General features: G+C 40.0%; 3 protein-coding genes across 4 annotated transcripts; 2 read left to right on the top strand and 1 right to left on the bottom strand.

The window, feature by feature from the left end:
- Window positions 1-512: 512 nt before the first annotated feature.
- Window positions 513-3,745, top strand: LOC136444176 (galanin receptor 2a-like). Its single transcript, XM_066441649.1, has 3 exons — window positions 513-809; window positions 1,344-1,501; window positions 1,629-3,745. Exons 1-3 carry the CDS (start codon window positions 645-647, stop codon window positions 1,816-1,818), a joined length of 513 nt encoding a protein of 170 aa, XP_066297746.1. The 5' UTR covers window positions 513-644; the 3' UTR covers window positions 1,819-3,745.
- Window positions 3,746-3,998: 253 nt separating this feature from the next.
- Window positions 3,999-7,253, top strand: LOC136445463 (EF-hand calcium-binding domain-containing protein 9-like). The gene is made up of 4 exons (XM_066443508.1): window positions 3,999-4,256; window positions 4,729-4,877; window positions 5,468-5,644; window positions 6,428-7,253. The coding sequence occupies exons 1-4, from the start codon at window positions 4,124-4,126 to the stop codon at window positions 6,614-6,616; spliced, it is 648 nt and encodes a 215-aa protein (XP_066299605.1). The 5' UTR covers window positions 3,999-4,123; the 3' UTR covers window positions 6,617-7,253.
- Window positions 7,254-7,256: 3 nt separating this feature from the next.
- Window positions 7,257-23,171, bottom strand: LOC136445460 (MAP kinase-interacting serine/threonine-protein kinase 1-like). 2 transcript variants are annotated; one of them, XM_066443506.1, is made up of 14 exons: window positions 23,099-23,171; window positions 21,503-21,559; window positions 19,910-20,000; window positions 17,163-17,282; window positions 16,683-16,780; window positions 15,452-15,531; window positions 14,921-14,994; window positions 14,438-14,542; window positions 13,738-13,883; window positions 13,264-13,370; window positions 12,896-12,986; window positions 12,415-12,623; window positions 11,633-11,781; window positions 7,257-11,173 (listed from the first exon to the last, which is right to left on the bottom strand). In XM_066443506.1, exons 1-14 carry the CDS (start codon window positions 23,123-23,125, stop codon window positions 11,046-11,048), a joined length of 1,482 nt encoding a protein of 493 aa, XP_066299603.1. In that variant the 5' UTR covers window positions 23,126-23,171; the 3' UTR covers window positions 7,257-11,045. The 2 variants fall into 2 exon arrangements, with proteins under 2 accessions (XP_066299603.1, XP_066299604.1); XM_066443507.1 differs by lacking the exon at window positions 23,099-23,171 and adding an exon at window positions 22,094-22,425.
- Between the last annotated feature and the right edge of the window lie 1,144 nt (window positions 23,172-24,315).

Genomic DNA, 24,315 nt, shown 5'->3' with positions numbered 1-24,315 from the left:
CGGCGCTCCCATACTCGTTCCCTCAATAAATAGAATGTCACCCAGGCTATTGTTCTATAGCAGAGAGTGATGAGAAATTTGCCAGGGACGGATGCACTAGTAATCGTTTCCTTCTAGCATTGTACTTACTATAGCTTTTGAGCAGTTTCAGTAGCTAGCTTCACTTTCTGTGTTGCCAGATATCCCTTTCCCCTTCATAGCGCTGTTAAAATTCACATTTACGAATGTACATGCATTTCGTAAAGTGCATACCGCATGTGTATGCTTTGTTAGCTTTGTTTCTTTGTCTCATTACGTTCTATCACAACACCACCCTACTTTTATAAGTAATGATTCCTATCATGAAAGTTCATCTGTGTTGGTAGAAATCATTCTGAAACGAGCTTTAACTGTAATTTCCAACACAAAAATTGAACTTACTCAAATTTTTGACTGTTCAACACCAGTCTTGACAGAGACTAATGCTGTTACAGTAACAAAATTCGGTAAGTCCAATTTTTATGTTGGAAATTACAGTTAAAACTTGTTTCAGAAGTCACGGTACTGTTTGTGGCTACAGTTCCCAATCTACACCATTGTTTTATTTCGATGCCTACCATGTTCCAAATCAACCCCCGTTGTTTGTTTTTGTTTTCTTTATTTCGATGCAGGTTGTTCTGATTCCTCTTCGACCATTGCAGGTGACCAAGTCCACGCCCAACAGCTCTGGCCGCGGCGACACCCGAGACTTCCAGCGAACCCACCTGTCCACCATCAGCCCCTTCAGCGGCAAGTTTTCCAGGAAGAACTCCAAACTGGAAAAACAACAGGTTAGACTAACATGTGGAAAATATATAACTGCGAAAACAGGGATAGACGTTAACAGACAGACCCAAAAAATGTCTCCCCATGAATTATATGTAGAAGCCTCTTGTTTGACCTGGACTGTCATGTCGTAATCACCGCCAGTTCTACCACCTCTGACCTGTACTTCCTGTACTTCCTTCCACTCCGACAAGTCTGACCTTTCCGGTCATCTTCTCAATCACTTGCTGTCACCCAAATATGTGCAAAACCCAAACGCCGAAAACTCAATACACGGAGTCAAAAATGAAGAGTTTCTCTTACTGTGAAATGTTTTCATTTTGTCACCTGGTATCCGAATTCGAGCGGATGAACAGTTGAGCAAAAGGCCAAAGTTGTCAAGGGGAAACGGATGATGTCTGCATATGTAAACTTAATAGTCTCCTTACGTAAAATGACTAATGCCTTCCTTTACGTGCCTTGTCTCTACTGAAGCCTGTTATTGAATGGATGTACATGAATTTTATCAAAGAAAACAATGGATTTACCTGCCCCACCAGGTGATGAAGATGCTGCTGATGGTGGTGTTCCTGTACACCATGTGCTGGGCGCCGATCCTCCTCCTCAACATGCTGATTGAGTTCTCGGCCATCAACCCAAACACGGAACAAGTGTGGGCCCTCAAAACCACTTTCGAGCTGCTGGTGTACATCAATAGGTATGCAAAGTTTATTGTGTGTGCGTGTGTGTGTGTTTTGGGTACGTGGCGCACACGCTTTATGTGCAGAACCTTGTCAGTGGACAGCGGGTATAAAACCTTTCGTTTCTTCTCTCCCGTGTATCAGTTGCGTCAACCCCATCTGCTACGCCTTCATGTCACGTCACTTCCGGGACGGCTTCCGGAAAGCCTGCCTGTCGTGCTTCTGCGGGCGCCGCCTGGCGTTGAAGCTGCAACTGCAGGGCCGCCCGCACCTGAAGTACCAGCACAGCGGGGCCACCAGCAGCACAGGGTCAGAGACGTTTCACTCCTTCTGACTAAGCCAAGAACTGCAGAACATGTTGCCGCTGATGACGTTACCCGCCATGCCAAACGAAATGTTCGAGATGAAGGAATTAAAGCGTGCCCGGAAGAACACCAAGGCCCAAGGACGGTCAACTGTCACGGCATTGTCGCCACGTTTGGTCCGTCGGAGGGGGACGCCTTGCACGCACCGACGTCATCAAGTTAAGTCCAAGAGCGTAGCGATGACTGTTCACAGCACACAGACTAGATAGCCTAAGGCTTTGTAAGTACTCTACTCAATATAGATATGATAGAGGACGACCGTTGTAAGAATCATAAGGTTTATGGTTCCGCCCCAGAGGCGTGACAAAAAATACAACGCCAAGAGCATGATTTCTCTAGCTAGGCAAATGGAAACGATTGGTCTGTGTGTCTAAGAGGATATGATATTGTTGTACAGGGAAAGAGTTGATTATAAACTATGATGATACGACATGATATTACATCATATTATGCTCTATCAAGTGGCCGAGAAGGCATATGGCAAGGTCACGTTGTATATATATTCTGTACATAGTACCTACATGACAGTCATTCTACAGTTCGTATCTATCTTACTTATGGAGGGTGACAAGAGACTAGATTTGATCTAACAGTCTCTAAAACAACATGAAAGATCATCTGTATAAATGCGTATTCGTAGGCCTTTGAATGACGTTATGAATTTTAAGACATTGGTCAGGTTATCCTTGGGGAAAGGCTATATGGCCAACTCCAATTCGTATCTGTATATCTATCTCTCTCTCTCTCTCTCTCTCTCTATATATATATATATATATATAGAGAGAGAGAGAGAGAGAGAGAGAGAGCCGGTATAACCTCCCTTCGGCGTAACACACCAGCTTCGCAGGCACTCGGTGTGGAGGCACTGGTAATGTTGCACTGATCATCAACGACCTAACCTTTTCACATCTAGCTGTAAGCGTTGTTTAAAGCTACTCAATGAGGAAGGTACGGTACTTGATGATAACGAGTTCCACCCTACAGTAGTTCAAGGGAAAAGCAAACTTTGAATTTGGGCACTTAAATTCTGGGACAATTTCTTGTTCTTTTCTTATATATTGTACAGACTAGGAAGACGTGTTGAGTGCTCTGATTAGTGATGGTGGTTAGATTTGGCTGTAGTAGAACATACCCAGGCAGTTGAACATTGATTTCTTGAGATTCATGAAATAAGGATTAACTATTGGTAAGTTAAATATTTAGTAAATGACGTAAACATCTGTTAAATGTATGAAACCTCAGAATTGTCCAGTGCCACTTGACTGTACATGTATGTATTATCTTCATCGTCTCAAGTAAGAGAAACACGAACATTTAACCAAATTGCCATATCCTCGCAAGAAATATGTGCACGTGAAGTTTAATTTGTGACTTTCTGAATATTTTTGACAAAGTCGGTGTTGAAGTCGACTGCATCGGTACCATTCGCTATAACAGTCGTTGTCGTATGGCACTTGTAATGCACACAGATATGGATGTGGTTTTGAATTTGTATCTGTTCGTAGATGCTGTACACTCTATCAAGAGTGCTGTATTGTAAACGAAAGTTGGTTGTTCTATATTTGCGTAAAAAACTAACGTCTGGTGCGTTCCTGTTAGAACTGGTATTTTGTCTCATGTCTTATTCGTGACAAACAAACTGGTTCCTTGTGTGACGTGAGATGTAGCTAAAAAGCAGGAAAAAACGTACATGAATATTGAGTTCCCCAATACAAGTACTTTATTAGTAAGAGAAATATTTCAGGTTGTGTATGGTTAGTAACGTTTCGTCCTGACTTTGTCTGAAGATTTGTCTTCTTCGTGCATATTCTAAAGTGTTTGATTCTTTGTTCGATGTTCAAGGATCTTACGTTGCATGTAGTAGCAATGAAAGTCGTGAAATAAATTTTGTCCAGTTCTGTATGAAATTCTGCTAGTAATGTTTTTTTATCCAAAAGCCCATTCAAGGTGTGACTCGAAGGCTACTTCAAGGTTAAGATTACATTAATAGGGCTGAAACACCATCTCTTCCCCTTAGTCAGAAACATCGTTCGTTACCAATGCGACACAACACAACACCAACACGCCACTACACAACACAACACAACAAGAACACAACACATTCAACAGGAACACATATAGTTCTAGAACAGGGTTCTGTTCTAGCGTGAGGGCTGTTGCTAAGATACAGGTTACGTTACCATCAGTCGAAGCAACACGTTAGTATTTCACGACGACCACGATTAATCTACTTGACTACTCAGTGGTATACGCCATCAGGACGATATTACAATCATGAGGGTTCGGTCGAAACTGCTATCTCTGATGCACCTGGACAATACGTACTGTCTGCTAACGGTCAGACACGTCAAGATACTCCAGAGTTACTTCAACCTACTGGACATTCACGGGGATAAGTCACTAAACGGTATGTTTCTTTACCATTGTCATTGATGCGTGTAAACTAATTCCTTCCTAGATCCGCAGAAGCAAAAGTAGGCATGTTTCAGTAGGAAAAAGTCAACAAAAACCGCTAGGGGTCTAAACATGACTTACTCTCCCTCCCAAGAGCTATCTACCACCAAGGAGGTTTTATATAAAACCTCCTTGCTACCACTCAAACATCATTACCATAGCATGTCCAGAACACGAGAAATTAGACCCGGAAGTTTCACTGCAGTACCATAGCAAGCCACTAGGGGGCCCAAAATCTAATTGTTTGGAGGTCTCAAGAAGACCTATCCACATAGTGCTAAATATCATGACAATCCATCCAGGCATTTTAGAGTTATCGTGAGACACAAAGACACACACACACACACGAACGCTGACGAAAACATAACCTTCTCGGCGAAATAATAATGATTTACATTCGTCATTTACATACAAACCACGCCCAGACGTCCAGGCGTACTGTTTCATGCGGCTGCTCACTGATCTAACGAAGGACGAGATATACCAGACATTCGACATGTTGGACGTGGACGGGTCGGGGGAGATGGAATTCTCAGAGTTCTTCATACTCGTCTGCGTACTCATCGCCGTGCAGGTGGGTTTTACCTACATAGAAAATGGAGGAATTGTTTCTGGTGTGTGTGTGTATGTGTAGCCTAATTGTCACAGGCTGACTGCACAAAGGACTCAGTACAAAAATAGGTCATCAGCAAAAAGTGTATTTCAAGCCCAAAAAGGCACAGAAAGCCTGCTATGGAGGCTAGTGTTTGTGTGTTTGTGTGCCTGTCTGTCTGTCTAAAAGGTCATTGTCAGTTCAGGCCCCTCCAAGTTACTGAATACCGGCAACTTATCCTGACATACAAACGTGCAAACGTGGACACGCATGCACGCATACATATACAGAAAGAGAGAGAAAGAGAGAGAAGGAGAAAAAGAAGAGTTGAATAGGAGCAGAGGTTGACGGAGACAGAGGGGAAAGATTGGGGCAGAAAAAGACACGCGCACGGGCAAATGGATCTGTCCTTAGTGCTGAAAACCATGTACAGCGGAAAGGGTTGTTATTGGAATCTGTTTGTTAACGTGTAAATGATATTAAACAACAACAGATTTGCCTAAAAGGATTTCAATAATGGTTTCAGGTTATAGATATGTGTATTTTCTTATGAAAATGCGTTGTCTCCGCAGGACCATGTAGAGAAGCAGTTCATCTACCGACACTGTCGGACCATATTTGGACTGATCGACATCGACGGGAGCAACAGCATCACTCCGGACGAGTTCCGTGCGCTCACGTACCTCTTCGACTTCAAGAAAAGAGCCATGCACGAAATCTTCTACGAGTTCGACATCTCAGGAGATCAGGTAAATCAGATTTGTTCAAAATAATGGCGTAACTTAGAAGAAAAGTTCATATGGCACGCTGTGTGTGCGTGTGTTTGTGTGTATGTTGGCTAGACTAGATCGCGCTCCTAACGCCCCCCCCCCCCCCCTACGACTAACCGGCCCCCTCAGGGAGGGCGCCAATTAGCCCCTGGCAGCGAGAAATTTGTAACACAGGCTATGTGTATGTGTGAATAGAGTAGGTTGGGATGGGGGAGGGGGGCAAATCTGTACACTGTCTCTAACGTTATATAGCATCTCGTCGCCTTCTCCGCATTCATGCTGACCGTTGGCACACCAGACCTGGCTACGAGCTTCCACTAACCTTCTCAGTCCTCTGATTGAGGCACAAAGTAATCTAAAAATGCCCCTGCAGTTCCAGAGCAAGTTGCTAGGGGTCCCAAACCTACGCTTTTTCCTTGCATCACAAGATATCTACCACCAAAAAAAATCAAGATCCATAGCACGTCCAGGTCAAAAGATACAAAAAATGGAAGTTCTGCTGCAGTACCAAGGTCACATACCAGGTAACCCTAAATTGACCTTGACTTTCGCCTTCTCAAGAGCTACAAAATATCATCATAATCCATCCAGAGGATCATGAGTTATCCTGGCTACAAAATCCGGAAAAACACACACACACACACACACACACACACACACACGCACACGCACACACACACTCTCACACACACACACACACATACACACACACACACACACTTTTTTCATGTCGGTAATAAATTGTCTTCTATGATACTACAGGAACTGGACTATCGGGAATTCCGACTGTTCGCCATGGCCTGTATAGACAAACAACAGGAGCTGGAGAAAAAGATGTTAGAGAAAGCTGAGGAGATGAGGGAAAAGGCTTTGGAAAAGGAAAAGAAGAAACAAGAACTGAATGAGAGATATGAAAAAGTCGGCATCATAGCTTATTGCATCATTCTATGACTAATCTATTTGGACAACTAAATGCTGGGATGGTCTTCACCACGTGATCCTATTCAAAATCTTATGGATGACATGTTCTGCAGACTCCGAATCTAATTAAAGAACTAAAAAAACACAAAAACAAGATGGGCGAAATAAAACAAGATGACAAATTTTCAAAATGGAGAACATAAAAGTTGTAACAAGGGTTTAAGTGACAAAACAGAGTATCACAGTTATTCCAGCAGATATTAGCGTCACTTCTACAACTACACTCACGGTATTGTGGGTGGGAATGAAATTTGTGTTTTCTTTCCCATATCAGGCAAAAAACAATGCGCACGTGGATGTCATCCATATAATTTATGTGCTGTGTCCAAATAAAGAAGTTATGTTACTTTATCCTGAATTTTCGTATGGCCGAGTCAATGTCAAAAACCTATAGCTAGACTATGAGTTGTCTCAGTAAAAATGTACCAATGCACCAGCTATATACTTATTAGCAAATAATCAGTATATGGTGTTTTTAACTATCCATCATGACATTGTCGCATATTTTTCCTTACCAAAGAGGCTGTCTTTGCCATAAAAAGCAAGACATTCATGTGTTGTGAATTCTATCTGAGATGTATCGTAAATAAATATATGACAAACACCATGCTTTTGAGGTTACCTTTTCAGTTGTTTATTGTCTTGTAGAAGTCATGAAGGGCGTGTCACCAACTGTGGTGTCCAGTTTACATTCATGACAGTCTCTGGGAAGAATCGGTATCTCAGGCATACAACTCTCTGCTCAACAGTATTGCCATGTCGTATAAAAATAAATGTGCACAGGATAAAATCTCACCCAGCCTTTCAGATGCCAAACACAATACATGTAGACTGTTGTACATGTTGTTTTAAACATCTTACTTGCCATTATGACTGACACTTTGCAGCATCAAATTTTCAAATGTTCTAACAAGCTGTTATCTATGTTTCGATTGGTTTAGCTACAATGTCCTTTCAGTTAATTCACAATTATGACCAATTAGAAGTTGTCATCTTGTGTGAGTCATCATGGCAAGAGCCTTTTGTTACAACATGTACAGTTAACATTGTATAATAGATTCACCCCAAAGCTGTGTACAAAATGGCACATAGAATCTCATGTTTAAATTGTTCACTTAGTACAAAGCTTCCACAAAAGAACATCTACCAAAGGAATATTCCATTCAAAATGTACAGGGGGTGGTCATGATGATAATTTCATTCAACAGTGAAGGGTTATTCCTGACCACCCTCTTATGAGATTTAGAATGGGATAGTCATAAGAGCATGGCAGTGGATAGCTAGGTTATACATGTTGTACCTTGAATCAGTGCAGAAATCATCCAAAATCTGAGCACCTGGCAAGATCACAATACAAGAAGTACATGTACATGATGTATGTATCCAATCATATGATAGTGTATTACACTTCGTTTTAAAGTATTACACATGTACATATTTTTCTCCCAATGTACTTCCATTCACTGATGTTTCAGGTCTAGTAATTTCATTTGTAAAAAGAATTTCTAAAAACTCAGCACTTCAATGGAAGAGATATTGGAAAGTAATTAGGTGCTGAAGCTGGATACAACTGTTTCTCCCACTTTGTACTTTATCACAAAGGTAAAAATATGATGCGGTTTCAAACTTACGTGGAAGATAAAAACCATCACATCTCTTATGCAACACTTTGCCAATGGAACATACAGTACATATTATCTGTTTTACAAGTTTAGGAAGCAACTTAATAACATACCAGCTACGGAAACATATCCTTTTGCCATCAAGATTCTGTTAATCATAAGCACCCTCACAAACTAAAATGCCTTGTATGTAACACTTCTCTACACATACATTGGTAGACAAACAATACAGATTTTAAATTTTCATTTTGACATCATTTTGTTCATAACTGCTGGGTGATAACACTGTTCATAATCCATATGAAATACCTGCATTATGATAAAATCCATCCAGTACAAATATAACAGGACACAAACAATGAAAACTGCAGTGAATTTGAAAATAATGTATAACGTAAATTGTCTCCATTTCAACAAGATCATTCTAAAACTCTTCCCCTACAAAAATACATCGAGATACATAAAGCCTTTTGGAGCACACACTTATGATACCTTTCATTTAGATCTTGCTATCCTTTGGAAACTCAAACACAATATTTAACTTTGCACATTTCAAAGTTTTCTACTCCAGCGAAAAAAACAAAAACAATGCCGCTCAGTTTCAAAAGGACAATTTGTCTGTTTTTAATATCATAGCAGTATGGCTACAAGTACTTTTCCTGAAGCAATTAAAAATGAATAATCTTTAGTTATAAGTTCTTGATGGCACATGTGCCGTAATTACAAAGGCATTTTTTTGCTCATGTGAGCACTGTTAACAAGTTAGACTACTCATTCAAATGCTAAGAGGTGCTGAAATCTGCAGTTTACATGCAAGAAGGAAGGGGGCACTGCTACATAAAGAACACTGTTCTCGACATTCATCTCAGAGCATCTTGTTCACAGTAGGCTGTAACTCAAAAGATTCTGAAGACTGGTCAACAAACTGCACTGACAAAATCAGTGCGAACCACTGTCTTGAGTTTTCAGGGTCAAAATGAATGAATCTCTTCATAAAAATTGATGTTTTTCTCCCTGAACACAACTTGCCTCAACCATACACATTTTCCCAACTGCAAATTCTCCACCTCTATGGCGTTTTCTGAAACACCAAACTTGGCACAAACTCAACCGACAAACTTACAAACGGACCAGTCTCTAGTATCTTCTGAGTTACAAATTTTCAACTGAACTAACATTTGTGGACACAGAATATGCTCCTTGTCACACTATAGCACAAGAGTACAGTGTCACCAAGTGGAAAGAAGAGCAGTTCACAGGAATGTGACAATCGCCACATCTTGTCCTTGCATAGCAACATGAATACAAATCAAAAATGTACTATTTTCTAAAAAGTCCTGAGAAGTCTTGGTTATAGGATAGCAAAACATGGGCATCCTGTGTCATTCTGTATTCATAGAAAGCATGTCTCAAAGGGGAATCTGTACTTTTCACAAGCTTCATGGTTTACATACATCTTTTCTTGATTTATAACTCCATGCCACAGGGGCTATTATTGCACATTTCTATTGTCATGATACATCTCTGTATTGGCTTTAACCTTGCTGACACATTTGACCTTGAGCCGGTAACTATTTTGATCAAAGGAAGCAGCCATATTGGAAACTAAATGGTTACTGGCATTTTCACCTATTTTGATTGTATTGTTTGTTCTGATGCTTTGCCAGAGTGACTTGTCTGATATAGCATTACAGTCTCTAATAGAATAAAGCCTTTCACTGACCAACAGTCAAAATCTCAATTAGAACAATGGCCTTGTATCCCGAAATGTTGTTCTCATAGTAAGATGAAATTTTGTAATCAACATATATCCAATAAGTAACATGTATCAGTAACTTCTGTGTTCCTTGTTGTACTGACATTGTTTAGAAGAATGATAACATTCTATTAGGCTAGCCCCGAGGGCATCACCAAAAAATAACTTCTAATACAGGAGCATTTCCAGACAGTCTCATTTGCTGAATCCCAGCCTTATTGGGGTTGCCTGACTTTGGTTGCCAGAGCCCAGGAATGTATGTCATTGAATAGATATTAGAGATCACTCCTGCATCAAAACATTTCCATTTGACGAGTGAAACTAACAGATACACACTACAGAAACCTTTCTCTGCTTTTCATCAGTCCATTATCCTCCTGAATAGGAAGCATAATTATATCTTTCCTGAAAACGTGAGAACCAAAGCCTAGCAGGCTTTTGGTACCAGCCCTTGGCAAACCATCAGTACTGGAAATTCACTGGTCAGTACTGGTCGACTACTGACAGTAGTGTTTCAGTAAATTTTCAGTAAATTGTCTTTTATTGACTACCCTTGGCAAACCATCAGTACTGGAAATTCACTGGTTAGTACTGGTCGACTACTGACAGTAGTGTTTCAGTAAATTTTCAGTAAATTGTCTTTTACTTACTACCCTTGGCAAGCCATCAGTACTGGAAATTCACTGGTTAGTACTGGTCGACTACTGACAGTAGTGTGTCAGTAAATTTTCAGTAAATTGTCTTTTACTTACTACCCTTGGCAAGCCATCAGTACTGGAAATTCACTGGTTGACTACTGACAGTAGTGTTTCAGTAAATTTTCAGTGAATTTTCAGTCATTTGTCTGGCTGTTCACTTCAATCTGTCTTCATTGGCCCCTTGGAAGTAATCTCAAGCTCTAGGAGCTTCACATGATTGCTGTGTCTTCACATCATACAATAACCGCTATTTGCACTGGTGTATTAAAATAAAAATCACATTTAAAATACCCCCAACTGTTGACAGAGGGTTGGAGGCCGCATCAAGTCTTCCTGTCACAGGATTGGTCAGTTGGTGATGATGATGATGGCTCTGCTGCCTCCCCCTGGGAGTCCTGGCTTCTGTTCCTTGTTTGTGACTGTTTCCGTCTCTGAGCCAAGGCAGACTCCCCTGTAAGAAGGAAGTTTTCCAAGATTTAATAAAACAAAAACCACAGTTTACCACAAAATAATATTCTAGCTTCTAGACAACAGGAGCAGGAGGAACCAAGTCTAAGGAGCCACACGGTCACATTCGTATGATTTTGATGTCGTCAAATTTTCAAGCAGGTTGTGACAGAACCAGCCGCCTACAAGGATCTAAGACAGCCTTTTCCATAAAAAGGAAGCTGAATTTTGTATGACACATGCAAGGCTAGCCCAAGAATACCTTTGAAGATTTGCACAATGACTGTGACTGGGCACTAAATACAAGGCTTCACACAAACATCTCAGAGCTTTCTAAGGCAAACGTGTAGTTTAATCATATCAAGTTTTTACCAGCCCTTCCATGCAATAAGTTCCCGATGGAGAGAGACTGAGTAACACTTGCTGATGTGACACCAGGGGGAGGGGAATGACATGTCCTTACCGGGAGGTGACAGCCTGCAGACGACAGTTCCCGTGCTGGTTCCAGGCGACGCCTCCTCCGCAGTCTCCTGGTGGAACGATAACGACATCATGCGGTTGAAGGCCACCGCCTCGGCAGCAAACTGTGTCAGGTCACGAGCACTGGAGTTCCTGGGGGGTAGGTTCAAATAACACCATTGGTCACTTTCAGAAGACACTTAGAACTTGAAGAATCTAAAGGTCGATCAGAAGTCGTATTTTTCACTGTGTTATAAAAGTTAGTCATAAATCTTAATGATCAACGAGATATTTCATCTTGACGTTGAATAGATTTCCGAAAGACTTCTTTCCCAACTAAAGATGACCAGCACTATAACATGTAAGCAAAGCCTCTGTCATCCAGTCAATAGCACTATAGACACAACTAAGGAGCCCAAACCTACACCTCTTCTTCCTGACATAAAAAAATTCCTGCCGCCAAAAAGTCAAAATCAAATACCATATCCAGGTCTTTCCAGGACAAAAGATACAAAACCCGGAAGTTCTGCTGCAGTACTACTGTCAGTTGCTAGGAGGCATTTAATCAACCTAGACCTCTGTCTTTCCAAGATCTGTACCCATACCAAATATCATCACAATCTATCCATAGGTTCTGACACAAATATCCAGAAACACAAACACACAGATGCACACACACACACTTACACACACTCACACAGCACATAAACACACACACACACACAATGACAGTGATACCTCCATGAATATTAACAAGTCAAGGACATGCTGTACAGCAGTATTCACCTCTTCAGGAGAACAGGTGTTGGCAGTGGAAGCTTGGGTGCATCTCCTATGACCCATGGGTGGTTGAGCACCTGTGAGGCGCTGTAGCGAGACTTGGCCTCCTTCACCAGGAGGTGAGAGATCAGGTCCTTGGCCTGGTCAGAGATGTGGTTCCACTCTGGGTCGGGGAACTCGTAGTGACCCTGCCCTATCCTCTCAAACAACATGTTCTGTTGGCAGAGGGGGAGGGGGCATCAGTACAACTGCTACACATACTCATGCTTGGGTGTATAGCATCAAAATGATCTCTAGCTTCCAATGAAAACAAAAAAAAACTTCAAAGTCAAATATTTCAAGGAACATAAACCAAATGGTAGACATCTTTTTTATGTGTACATTTAACAACAAAGACTTAGTTAGAATAGATTACATTTTCTGAATACCCCGTGTCTTTCTATTTCAACATTCAACAGTAAAAGAGGTGCCCAAGCCACATATTTACCTGACAAGCCATACAGGCTTCTCCCTTCTCCCAGCCACAGTCACTGCCACACTGACCATAGAACGGAGGTCTCCCACTCAACATGATATATCTGTATCCAACAGAAGAAGATGACATTAAAACACAGCTAATCACAACACAAAATGGCCAACAAGAAGAGTGAAAGAATAAATGATCTTGTCCACATCCTTAAGATGGCCATGGAATACTAACATTTTGGTTTAGGGCTTGAATAAAGGTCTAAATGAGAACTACATGTATGTGGCTACAGCATCTATTCTGAAAATGTGTCGTGTGTACAGTTGAGTTGAGGTTGTCCACTACTTTTTGCCATTTTGGTTTTGCAAAGTAATTCAAAATCTGCTTACACAATGACGCCCAGGCTCCACATGTCACATCTTTTGTCGTACACAGAGGCTGCGTCGTTGTTGAACGTTTCCACGACTTCTGGCGCCATGTACTCCGCAGACCCCACCTGTGAAGATCACACGAGTAAAATATATCATCATACTGTTACATCTACACAGAAACTTGCATATCTCTACATTTACAAAAGACTGACAGTTGAAGCCATTTGCTGACATCATGCTTTTTTCCTATGTTGATGAAGGTTAGACATCCAGGTAACAAGAAAAGCAGACATTTTGGTCAGTGACTGAATAGTCTTTTTACAAAAATAGAGTCTTTTTACACTGCATTATATTTTTTAGGACTTCTGACTTGCTCTTTGCTGTACATTTTACCGCACCTTAGGAATGTGTCAGTCAGAATAGAATCTTCTGCTTTAAGAAAAATCAAGACTCAACTACCAAATGTACCGTTGTATATATTATAAGACTTACCGGTGTGTACAGGTCGGGAGTAGTGACTGGGGTGTCACTGTAGGAGATGCCGCTGCCAAGGTCAAAGTCACAGATCTTGACAGGGGAGACTTCTTCTTCCAGCACACACAGGATGTTCTCAGGCTTCAGGTCACGATGGGCAATGCCTGGTGATGAGGGGACAAAGATTAGTGATGGGTCAAGTTCAGCAATGGAGTCAGAAACAAGGACAACTTTAGAAAGAAATGACTGCTGTAGGAAGAAAAGATGCTTAACACTGTTCACCTTGAGTCTGAATGATACTGGAAGTTTTCACAAATTTTATCAAATTTTAATTTTTCTAATTTTAATTAGTTGCTGAATGTTCCACAGTCAGAAACAAAGACAATTTTAGAAAGAAATGACCACTGTGGGAAGAAAAAAATCGTAACACTATTCACTTTGAGCCTGAATGATACTAGGAATTTTGAAAAATTATGACATGTTTTAACTTTCTATTTCAACTTGTTGCTGAATCTTCTACAACAAATTTCTACTGGTAAATTGAATACAAGATGCTTCCCTCATTGCTAAGGTGCCTTTACTATGCCATATCTTTTACAGAAATGGTTGACTTTGAGATTGACTAGATTGAACATTCCCACTGTCTTACTCTTAGAGAAAGAGATGAGAAAGAAAGAAACTTTCCTATCTTGAGTAGGATTTCAGATGATGGTCTTACCTTTTGAATGGAGGTAGTTTAGGGCACTGGCAATGTCCCTGGTGACGTATGCTGCTTCCCGCTCGTCAAAGTGCTGTTTTCTCTGGATGTGGTCCAGAAGTTGTCCTGAAAAATGCCAGCAAGAATGATGCTTTTTTTGTAGTGAGAACATACATTAAGCAGTTGTTTGAGTGTTAGAAAATATTTCTTGAATGATTGCAAAAACATCCTTTTTTCTTATTTCTTTCTGCTTAGTCTGAGACTACTAGCAGTTTGTGCATGTACAGTTACAAAACAAGTGACCGGCACGGATAAACTAGGGAAAATAATGTTGTCTATCACTCTATGTAGTATGTTACTGTTCATTTTAAATGTCTCACACAAAAAAGAGTCTTCTTACACTGCATGTCTTTATGACTTCTGACAACATCACAAACCAAAATGTCCAAGTGAATTAATTCTGTGCTAGTTAATAAGTTAATAATCAATAAAACTAAGCCTTACCTCCTCTCAGCTTCTCAAACACGAGGATGAATCTGTCCTCTTCCTCAAAGAACTCAATCAGCTCAATGATGTTTCTGTAAGAAAGAGATGTAAAGATGTAAATTAGATGTAAAGGTCTAGATTGTTTAAAAAAATTCCCATCAAACCAAAATTTGACTGGTTTATTGTACCAATGACACTCAATCAATGGAAAAAATAACATTCATATATAATTCTAAAGTCATCCAGTTCACAAAACACAATGACAAATGTTTCTCCAGGTCCAGGTAAAGTGATACTCAATATAAAAGTTACTAAAGTTTTGCAAATGGTCAGACGTTTCAGACAGCATCCACTGACAACACTGATGAAAGACAGTGGATGCTGTCTGAAACATCTGACTGTTTACAAAACCTATCCATGAGTAACTTTCATAAATTACATTGAGAAAAATATATAAAACCTGGTTTAAAAAATCAAACTGCTTGGCAGAGGTAAAAATCAACACTGTTTTCTCTGAATCTGAGGCATGAAATGTGGAGCTATGCTTACTTGTGACCCTGGCACTGGTACAGGGTTTCCACCTCCTTGAAGACCCGTGATCTTGTGTAGCCTGGTCTTTTCTCGATAATCTGTACAAACAGAAGGATATCTTTTAGTTTTTGAAGCAACCAGTGCTGTTATCAACTTCTAGTGCAGCTTTAAATCTGTGCCGTTTCCAGCTTTTTTCCCATCCCACTCATTGTTTGGGAGCCCATGTTGTTCATTTTTATTGATAAATCTGTCATTTTAAGCTTACAAAAATACATTTTCATCAATCATATGTCATAAAGTATGTGTGCTAAACTGCTAGTCAGTGGCCAACAAAATTTGAAAGAAACCATTTTTATTTTGAGTGAAATTTGCAATCATATAATCTATTCAATGGACTACCACAGAGACCTTATGTAATAAAAAATGACAGAGCTATTTTGCTTATGTTCCAGACAAGGAACAACTGTTCAGGGCAAAATGTACCAGGCACATAACTGTTGAACCATGTATAGAATGGGAAGTATGATGTTACATCACTGGAAATGTACTAGTATGTTGGGACATGACCTCCCCTAAAATTAGACCACGATTGCCCCTCTTTTGCTCAGGCCTAACATAGCTCTGTCTGTGGGGATTGTTTTACAGAGATCAGCAAGTGATAAGTATGTTACATAACATGTGTTACATAACAAGTATATACACAATAAAGTGATATAAAACCGTTATGCTGCAGTACCAAGGAAAACCTCAAGGAGCCCAAAATCTAATCATTTCTTTCAAATTGATAGAACAAGACCTAACCACATACCAAATTTCAAGACAATCCATCCATAGCTTCTTGAGTTATGCTGCTAAACCACATATTACAAACAAACACTTCTAAAAACATAACCTTGTTGGGGAAGGTATAATTTACCTCAAATGTACTTCTGTGTTTCCTGTTATATTTGATGCAAAAGAGAGTTTGATGTAAAACAGGTTCCTTTTCACCACACTTCCTGTCATACATTTCACTAAATTAACATTTTCACTTCTGTACTATACATATACACCTGTCTAAAGAAATAACTCCAAGTACTGGTGTAATTAGTGCTCTGTACCTAAATTCATGTTCAGGTTTAGGTCCAGATTCAAGTCCAGAGGTTCAGGTCAGGTCCAGAATATAAGTCCGGACCTGAACCCATGGCATACTTTGCTAAAGACAGTGATAGATACATTCTACATGGAAGAGTTAAGTCAGGTAGTATACCTTTGCAGCGAACTCTTTCCCAGTGAGGAGGTGGAGGCATGTCTGGACACGGGCGTGTGCACCATCTCCCAAGATGTCGTCCTTCAGATGGTACATGTCTAGGGTAGGGGTGGATGGTAACAAATGTTGGAAATTCTTGCCTTATTTTTCCGATCCGAATATCGTACCACACCATTATGTCACATGGTTGATAGTGATAACTACCGAATATTCTACCGTGCAATGCAAAACAATCTAGATTCTAGGTCTGTATATACTTAATTTCACTTCCTAGTCAAAGAAATCACAATCAAAACTCCATACTGCCAGAGAAAACATGTTGTCTTTAAACAAAGTTCTCATCTTTGTTGATATCATGTTGCTCATTAAGAAACACTTAAACCTTTAGCACGCTGAAGAAGCTGTTTGGCACTCAATTACCTATTGGTTACAGAGTTAGGCAGCAGGTTGGTTCTTGGTAGGTTTCAGATGCATTCTTACCTTTGAATCTGCCACTGAAACTGTCGGATGCCCTTGTGCGTTTCTTCTTGTTTCTTCTTTGGCGCTTGGCTGTAGAGGTGTCCTTCCCTTGGATCAACATGGGCTGTGTGGCAGTAGTTTCTGTTGGAGGGCAGGAGATAATTTCTAGTTAGCATTCTGCTTAGATAAGAGTCTGCAAAGTACAGTAACAAATTGTACAATATAATATCACACACACTAATTTCAAGAAAAACAAGCATGGATTTCTTGATTTTCTTTTCAAACGTACTATCTCTCAAGCATTTTACACAATTTTACATGGAGAAAATTTTTCATAGTGACAAATTATGTTCTTTTCATTTTCTTTTGCCATTCAACATCCACACTGGATCTATTTGTATAAATCAAGAATAATTAAAACTATGTAATTCTTAACTATCTTGAGCCTGTGCTAAAAGAAATGTTACTAGTATATATAAATTTTGCATTTCTTGTTATTGTCATATAATATAAATACGCGTACCCACTTATTTTTCTTCAGTTTTCTACCTATAAAAAATGATTGCAAAAGGCAGAGTGCTGTTCAAGAGTTCGTTCAAGATCTAGACTAGTGTTCTGGAAGTAATTACATGGGCACATATGCCACCTGACTCTGGTCACGTATCCCTCCTGTCAAAAGTCAAACAACAAGACTGTTTCAATGGTACGTGCTTCAAGCTTCTAGTTAATCCAAACCTTTGGCCTGAATACCAAACCGTTTTATTCTGTACGCTGTGAAGGCTAAAATATTTGCCAGCATACTACCAAGAATTTTCATCCTTAGCTTATACATATAGATATGCATATACGGTAAGTAAATACTGTGACTGTCTGTTTTTTTCTACCTTTCCTAATGCACAAGACATTGGTCATCAGTTAATAGACAATTTTTTGTACATACTATACATGTATATTACATGTACTTGTATTTGTACCCAGTTTATTTTGAGATTGTTCACATAAAGTCACAAGAAGTGAATTGCTGATGTTGTTTGCGCCATATACCATGGAAGGATGCCAAATCCCTGGTCGAGTCAAGGTCCTGAGGACATGTAAAGGGCAAATCTAATCTGAGGCCCCCCTGGTGAAACGTGAGCTGGAACACTTAGTCCAGTGACAACAACAAACACACAACAGGTTATCCCAGGGTGACTGGCGTAGTCACAGTGTCTTCCAAATCAACTTTGCACTCAAGATTCGGTCCCTTTCAGGGGTTTTCCAACAAAAAATTTGACGGATCTGTTAAAAGACTTCCAAATTTACAACATTTTTAAAAGAGCTTTTAAATTAACTTTGGACATACACATGTACGTCTTGTAATCAAAATGAGGGCACACAAAACTCTCCTGAAATCCACCCCTCATCACTTCAAAAGTAATTAACTTCAACATTTCACTAGCATTTGAAACTACAGTGCTTAAATGTCAAGGATACCGCCATGTTTGAATGGATCATTATGCTAAGAACCACATGTCCCTACATGTGAGTCACGTATTCGCTCCTCTAGTGACGTCTTTATGGTACTCGTGAGTAAACATAGACCTTGGATCTATATGCTTTTTGATACTCGGCAAACATCCTAGTCACCTGGCTTGACAACGTGATTATTTCATGTAACTTCATTTATTTTTGCGGGAATTTAATTTCGCAGTACGAATGGAAAGGAGTTTGTCACTGTGTTTAAGTTTTGGGTCAAAACAATACTGTAGCACAAAAATACATATTTATGGTGTCATGATTTTATGGTGAAGAGGTCACTGAGGAAACTGCGAAAGTAAGACCGCTGCAAAAATTTCAACATATACGGTACTTTAACGACCGTGTATGTCACATGGCTCAACAACGTGCCAACCGAAGGATGGGAATATACCTCCTGGTGGGTTTCTGCAACACCTGCTTTGTGCAAACCCTTCTAAGAATAAAATTACATACTATCTGTGCTATTGTGTTTGCATTGAACCAAAAATAACGTATGGTTATTTGTTCTCACGAGTAACTTCCATGTGATTTCAGTCACACATGTATGGCTTTTACTGAGCTACGTGAGACGGGTAACAAAATTGCACCTAAAACCTTTTGAATTAATAAGTTAGAAAAATGTAAGTGCATTTTATATATCTGCATGTCACTTAATTTTCTGAATGTTCTAATTTTACCTTTTATATTGTAAATTTGAATATCACATCTTACTCTGTAGAGTCAAAGAGCATTCACTTATTTTTGAAAATTCATTTGATTCAACCCTTTGCTGGAACAGACTGCTGAGTTATTTTGTACTAAGACTAAGAGAAGAAAGTGAATGCTGGCTGTGTTGATATCTGCGCATGATCTGGCCACTTCCCAATGGACTGATAAACAGGACACCAGTGCAAGAAGTTACATTCCACCAATGCTGGCCTGAGGCCAGAGCACGTCTTGAGACTCTCACCTATTCCATGAATTTGTTATTACAAAACTGCAGCTGCCAAGTTCTAACGATCAAAACAAAACCCTTTATCAAGCATAAGCTATCTTGAGTTACCTATAAGTTATAGACATATATAATATATGTGAATTTCTAATATTGATGAAAGTCTTTGAATTTTGACTTTGTAGTATAAACAGTCATGAACCATACTACAAAAAAAATCTTGTTTCTACTTGGAAAGATCAAGCTTCAATGCAGTTGTAAAATTCAAATTTTAACTGAAAGCAACTGTTAGAGAAACAACTGAGTAAAGGTGACGTACCTTTCCTGAGATTGTGACCCGTGTCCAGCGTCGTTGGTCTTACTGGTCTCTGCTCGTCGATACACTCCGGCATTGCTGAGGATGTGTTCAGCTACAGGGAAAGACACACCCCAGTTTCAATCAACCCATTTTGCCATAATATTATACCCTACAAAAAAAAAAACAGGGTGCAATATTAATAATGGGCACCTGTTATGTCAGAGATGTATGTATGTAAACTACATGTGTATATATTGTATTGTATTGTATTGTATATAGGTGTGGAGTTTCCGTTCAATTGTAAATTTCACTACCATCCAGGCTTATCCAGGCAGATACTGATATCAAAGTAATCAAACAATATCCTGTTATTTTCTTGCCCCACTTTAGACAAATTCCTAACTTCAATGGCAATTAAGATAACCTTTGGTAGAATAAAGAGTAAAATCATAAATTTCCCCTGTAGGCTGTAGCCTTGGCTTAGCTAGCGGAAGCAATTGCTCTAACCTATGCAACTATTTGGTCAAATTGACTGTGTAATTACTGAAACTACGTCAATCTGAGGAAGGTACCGGTGACATGGGGAGGAAAAAGAACATTTATCTTCCTTGGGTTGTTTCTCTATTGGCACAGCTAAGTCTATATGGCATAGTAAAAACAAATTCACTTCACTTTTTTTAATCCGGCCTTTATGTATCCTTTTTGAAATAGGAGAACATTACATAGTCTGTACAACGCAAACTCCAGCTGTCTAGGGGTTTCTCTCCCCTCCCCGCGGGCAGCAAGCCCTTATAGGAGCTTGATTGAGTTCAGGCTAAACATTACAGATTTGAAAAGAATGTTCAGTCATTTATAAATCGTCAATAAATGGTTGTTCTGTGAGCTGTGGCCTACTTGATAAGACTATTAAGAGTCCCACTATGACTGTAGGTCAACAAACAGTACCTGCCCCCAGCCCTATGTCAGTATGTGTACATGTCCAGATCCCATGATTGATGTAAGGGCAAAAGTCAGATGTTATGTGCATTACAACTGGACTTTACACACTGGCTTTGAATTTTTGACCGTAAGATTATGTCTATAGCCTGACAATGAAGCTCAGAGAGGTTTGTGATACAGTCTGTTATTTCCGGTACTTCATCCACTCCTTTTGAAATCTTATTGACATCCCCCTCCCTTTCGCAAGATGTAATCTTAATTGCTGAATTTGTCTTTGAGTGACGCAATAGCTCTGAAGATTTTACCTACATAAACAGGAAGGAGACAGCTAAATGGAAAGTTTGCCAGAATGTCAATATGTAATCTCAGTGTTAGCCCGGTAGTATTCCTAATTTTGGAAATGCTGTAATTTCCTAGCTTGTCATGTCCTGGTCTGGGTTACGCTGCACGGCTGATGTAATAGTCACCCAATCACGATCAAAAATAACCTAGAATAATGTACGTACATGTAAACTATGTATAAATTAGGTACTTTAAAGCAGCGAAAGATCAATTCCTCCCAACATTGCTTATTCATACCGCATTCATGATTTTGTAACTTAATAATACAGAAGAGACAGAATACAGAGACCACAGCAGTGTGGTTAACTATCAATTAATGTTTGTAGCAATTACCTTAAAATTTTCGTGGAAGGTTTTCAGCTCAGCTAGCTTGGAGGTGATCCCTGAGACCTGGAAGGGAAGGAAACACAACGGTCACAACTCAGAGTCCATGACAAGCCTGCTGTCGTTCTTACAAGCTAATATGTAAATCCAAAGGAAGTGTGTCAGTTGGGATATACCAGTCCCATGACTCATCAGGAAAACTCTTGGAGGCTACATGCATGTACATGTATCTGGGCCAGCTGTCCCAGCACTAATACACCATGAATAGTCACTGGGAAAAAAACTTAAGGGAAATCCCCTAAGAAAGATCAGCAGCACATTTGAACACTTCCTGTTAAAATTCTTGGTACAACGTAGGAGTTTCTGTGTAAAACTTAAAGTCTGAAACCAGTGAGATTTGTATATAAAAGTTAAAACACCACACTTCTAGATCTGCTTTCTCACTCATTGTCTTTTCTAACTTATGAAAATCATCAAACCATGTCATAAATGCATGAGATTGTAGAAAGCAAGAGAAAAACTTTGAAAGTGCAAACTACAATCCTATGAAAAGAAACAAGCCACTGGAAAAATCTAGAAGCTTCTACAAGCTAAACTTACCGCCCCAAGTCCGACCTCTCCACACGGAAATTCAAATGCCAACATCGCGTCGGTCCGTAACGTTTTCAAGCGTTGTCAATCAATGCAAGCTCTAACAATTGCAACAAGCAACCTCAATTGCTGTCCAAACAACAACTCCAAAAGTTGGTGCACCTTTACTTAAAAGGCGGTCACCAAAACTAGAAGTTATCCAACGTCCACACTGGCCAAATGCGGCTGACTGCCTGGGCAAGAAACTGACCACTGCTCTGGTGACTTGCTAGTTCGGACTGTCCACACTACATAATACACACATACGTGGCCACATCACGAGTTTGTCACTGAGTTTATAAATAAACCTGGCACAGCCCACCGTTTTGACGTCATCACTGACCTACACAACTGATAAAATTAACGGCGCAACCAATCAAAACAAAGCACACCTATCAGTTACCAATACAGACGGAGGTAAACATTGGGAAATATATGGTATACATCACATGGTTTGTAAATAGGGCAGTTCACATGACGTTTTCATTAGTAGGACACGTAGTTGTACGGGAGCTACGTGGACACATCTGGTGTTGTTGCCCGCTTGCCTCTAGACTAGAGTCTATACGTGATAAACAGCTCGTAAAAAGGCCCAGGGAAAATTGACGTCGCTTGTTTGCTCCAAAAGGTGCACCGCTCTATTCGATCAAGCACTTAGACAGACCTGGGGCTGTACTAGCCCGAGAACGTGGGCAGCATGCAACTAGGGTGTTTGGCTCGGCACGGATCTAGGCTACTGGGAGTTCAGCTCACTCTGAAACACGACACAGGGCGCGGAAATATTCATGGCGGCCCAAACATTCCTCTCGCGAGGCCTGGCACCGAGCAGGACCTCGTCCCCTGCCCGGTGGAACCACGATGCACTGCCACGGAGACTCTTGAAGGCTTCCCGGGTTTCTTATCTATCTGTAGCATAACAAAATGGTCGGGTATACGCTAAGGAGAGTCAGAAAATGGCTTGTTTCTATTGCATACCTGTACGCTGCCGCTGCAAGCTGCCATTTCTTGGGAAGACTTAGATGGAATGGTCTCGCCATGGTAGGGACAGTCAGTAATAAACATATTTATGGAATGACAATATCGCAATATTTTGCCAATTCTATGAGTACAATATCATTTTGAAGTAAAGTAAATGCTTCATATATCCTTTAAACGTCGATTAACCCTGTGATACTTATAATACTTACAAATTGACTTTCGACTCAACCCCTAATTGCCTCTCCAATGAACTATTCGAATTCCGTGACGTCAGATCATAACAACAAAGTCACGTGGTGGCGTGACGACGCATGTATTGACCCATATGTTGGACACCATATTTCTAAACAGCCTAAGTGTCTAAGATGAGGATGGAACTAGGTGATGGTGAAGTGTCTTTTCAGTGTAATCTTATCGTTACAGGCAGGACATAATTGTGAGTGTATGATAAGCCTCAGAAGCTTGAGAAGAAGTTTTGCAAGCACTTCCAAGTGGCTGGATCTAGAGTTAACGACAAAAACTCATGGTACATTTTAATGTTAACATCATGTGACAGTTGCATCATCCCTGTCATGTATGCCTCACATGATCGTACGTACATTTCTTACTTAAGAAGAATCAATTAAGTATCACTGCAACTGACATCGGCAAAAGCACCTTAGATTTAAATCTAGATTTAAAATAAAAATGGGCATAAGGTTGCAACGTTGACAAAATCAATATAGATTTAATCTAGAGCTAGACTAACGGTTATAACTAAACCTCAGCTAGAATGATTTAAACCTGTTTCTTTACTTATCAGATGATCAGTTGTGTAGGAATATCCGTATTTCAATTTTTACTTCAATTCAATTCAATCTTTATTGAACCAACTTACAGACATGAGTCTGAACCGTGTTGTTTTAACCATTCATTCAATTCATTCAAGATGTAAGGAAGCTTTAAAAAGTTTACCAATGAACTAAAATCTTGAACCTTCTTGATACAGACATGCTTGATTGTAGCTAGCTTTCTGTAGACGACGTCAGTCCCTCAATCTGCGTAAGATTAAAAGTTGCCCAGCAGCAGAAGTTTGTCAAACAACTTTATCTATTCAGACTATTGACCTTTTTTATGGCGTGGTCAAAAACAGTTGACCAATCAGGAGCCCTTTGTCTGGGGGTGTGTACGTGGGTGTCGGCACTTGCAACAGGATGCGGCTTCTCTAATCTTTG

Source organism: Branchiostoma lanceolatum, chromosome 11 (genome assembly GCF_035083965.1).
Source record: "Branchiostoma lanceolatum isolate klBraLanc5 chromosome 11, klBraLanc5.hap2, whole genome shotgun sequence".
In the NCBI taxonomy this organism is placed as follows: domain Eukaryota; kingdom Metazoa; phylum Chordata; class Leptocardii; order Amphioxiformes; family Branchiostomatidae; genus Branchiostoma; species Branchiostoma lanceolatum.
This window is presented reverse-complemented; position numbering and strand designations above follow the sequence as displayed.

What these genes read in the sequence shown, in the direction of transcription:
- LOC136445463 (XM_066443508.1), top strand. Translation starts at nt 4,124, where the DNA reads ATGAGGGTTCGGTCGAAACTGCTATCTCTGATGCACCTGGACAATACG. An exon ending in GCGTACTCATCGCCGTGCAG is followed by an intron (nt 4,878 to 5,467) that starts GTGGGTTTTACC and finishes TTGTCTCCGCAG; the next exon opens with GACCATGTAGAGAAGCAGTT. An exon ending in TCGACATCTCAGGAGATCAG is followed by an intron (nt 5,645 to 6,427) that starts GTAAATCAGATT and finishes ATGATACTACAG; the next exon opens with GAACTGGACTATCGGGAATT.
- LOC136445460 (XM_066443507.1), bottom strand. Translation starts at nt 22,138, where the DNA reads ATGTTGGCATTTGAATTTCCGTGTGGAGAGGTCGGACTTGGGGCG. An exon ending in GGAAAGAGTTCGCTGCAAAG is followed by an intron (nt 15,532 to 16,682) that starts GTATACTACCTG and finishes CTGTTTGTACAG; the next exon opens with ATTATCGAGAAAAGACCAGG. An exon ending in CTGCAGGCTGTCACCTCCCG is followed by an intron (nt 11,174 to 11,632) that starts GTAAGGACATGT and finishes TCCTTCTTACAG; the next exon opens with GGGAGTCTGCCTTGGCTCAG.
- LOC136444176 (XM_066441649.1), top strand. Translation starts at nt 645, where the DNA reads ATGCAGGTTGTTCTGATTCCTCTTCGACCATTGCAGGTGACCAAGTCC. An exon ending in CCAAACTGGAAAAACAACAG is followed by an intron (nt 810 to 1,343) that starts GTTAGACTAACA and finishes CTGCCCCACCAG; the next exon opens with GTGATGAAGATGCTGCTGAT. An exon ending in CTGCTGGTGTACATCAATAG is followed by an intron (nt 1,502 to 1,628) that starts GTATGCAAAGTT and finishes CCCGTGTATCAG; the next exon opens with TTGCGTCAACCCCATCTGCT.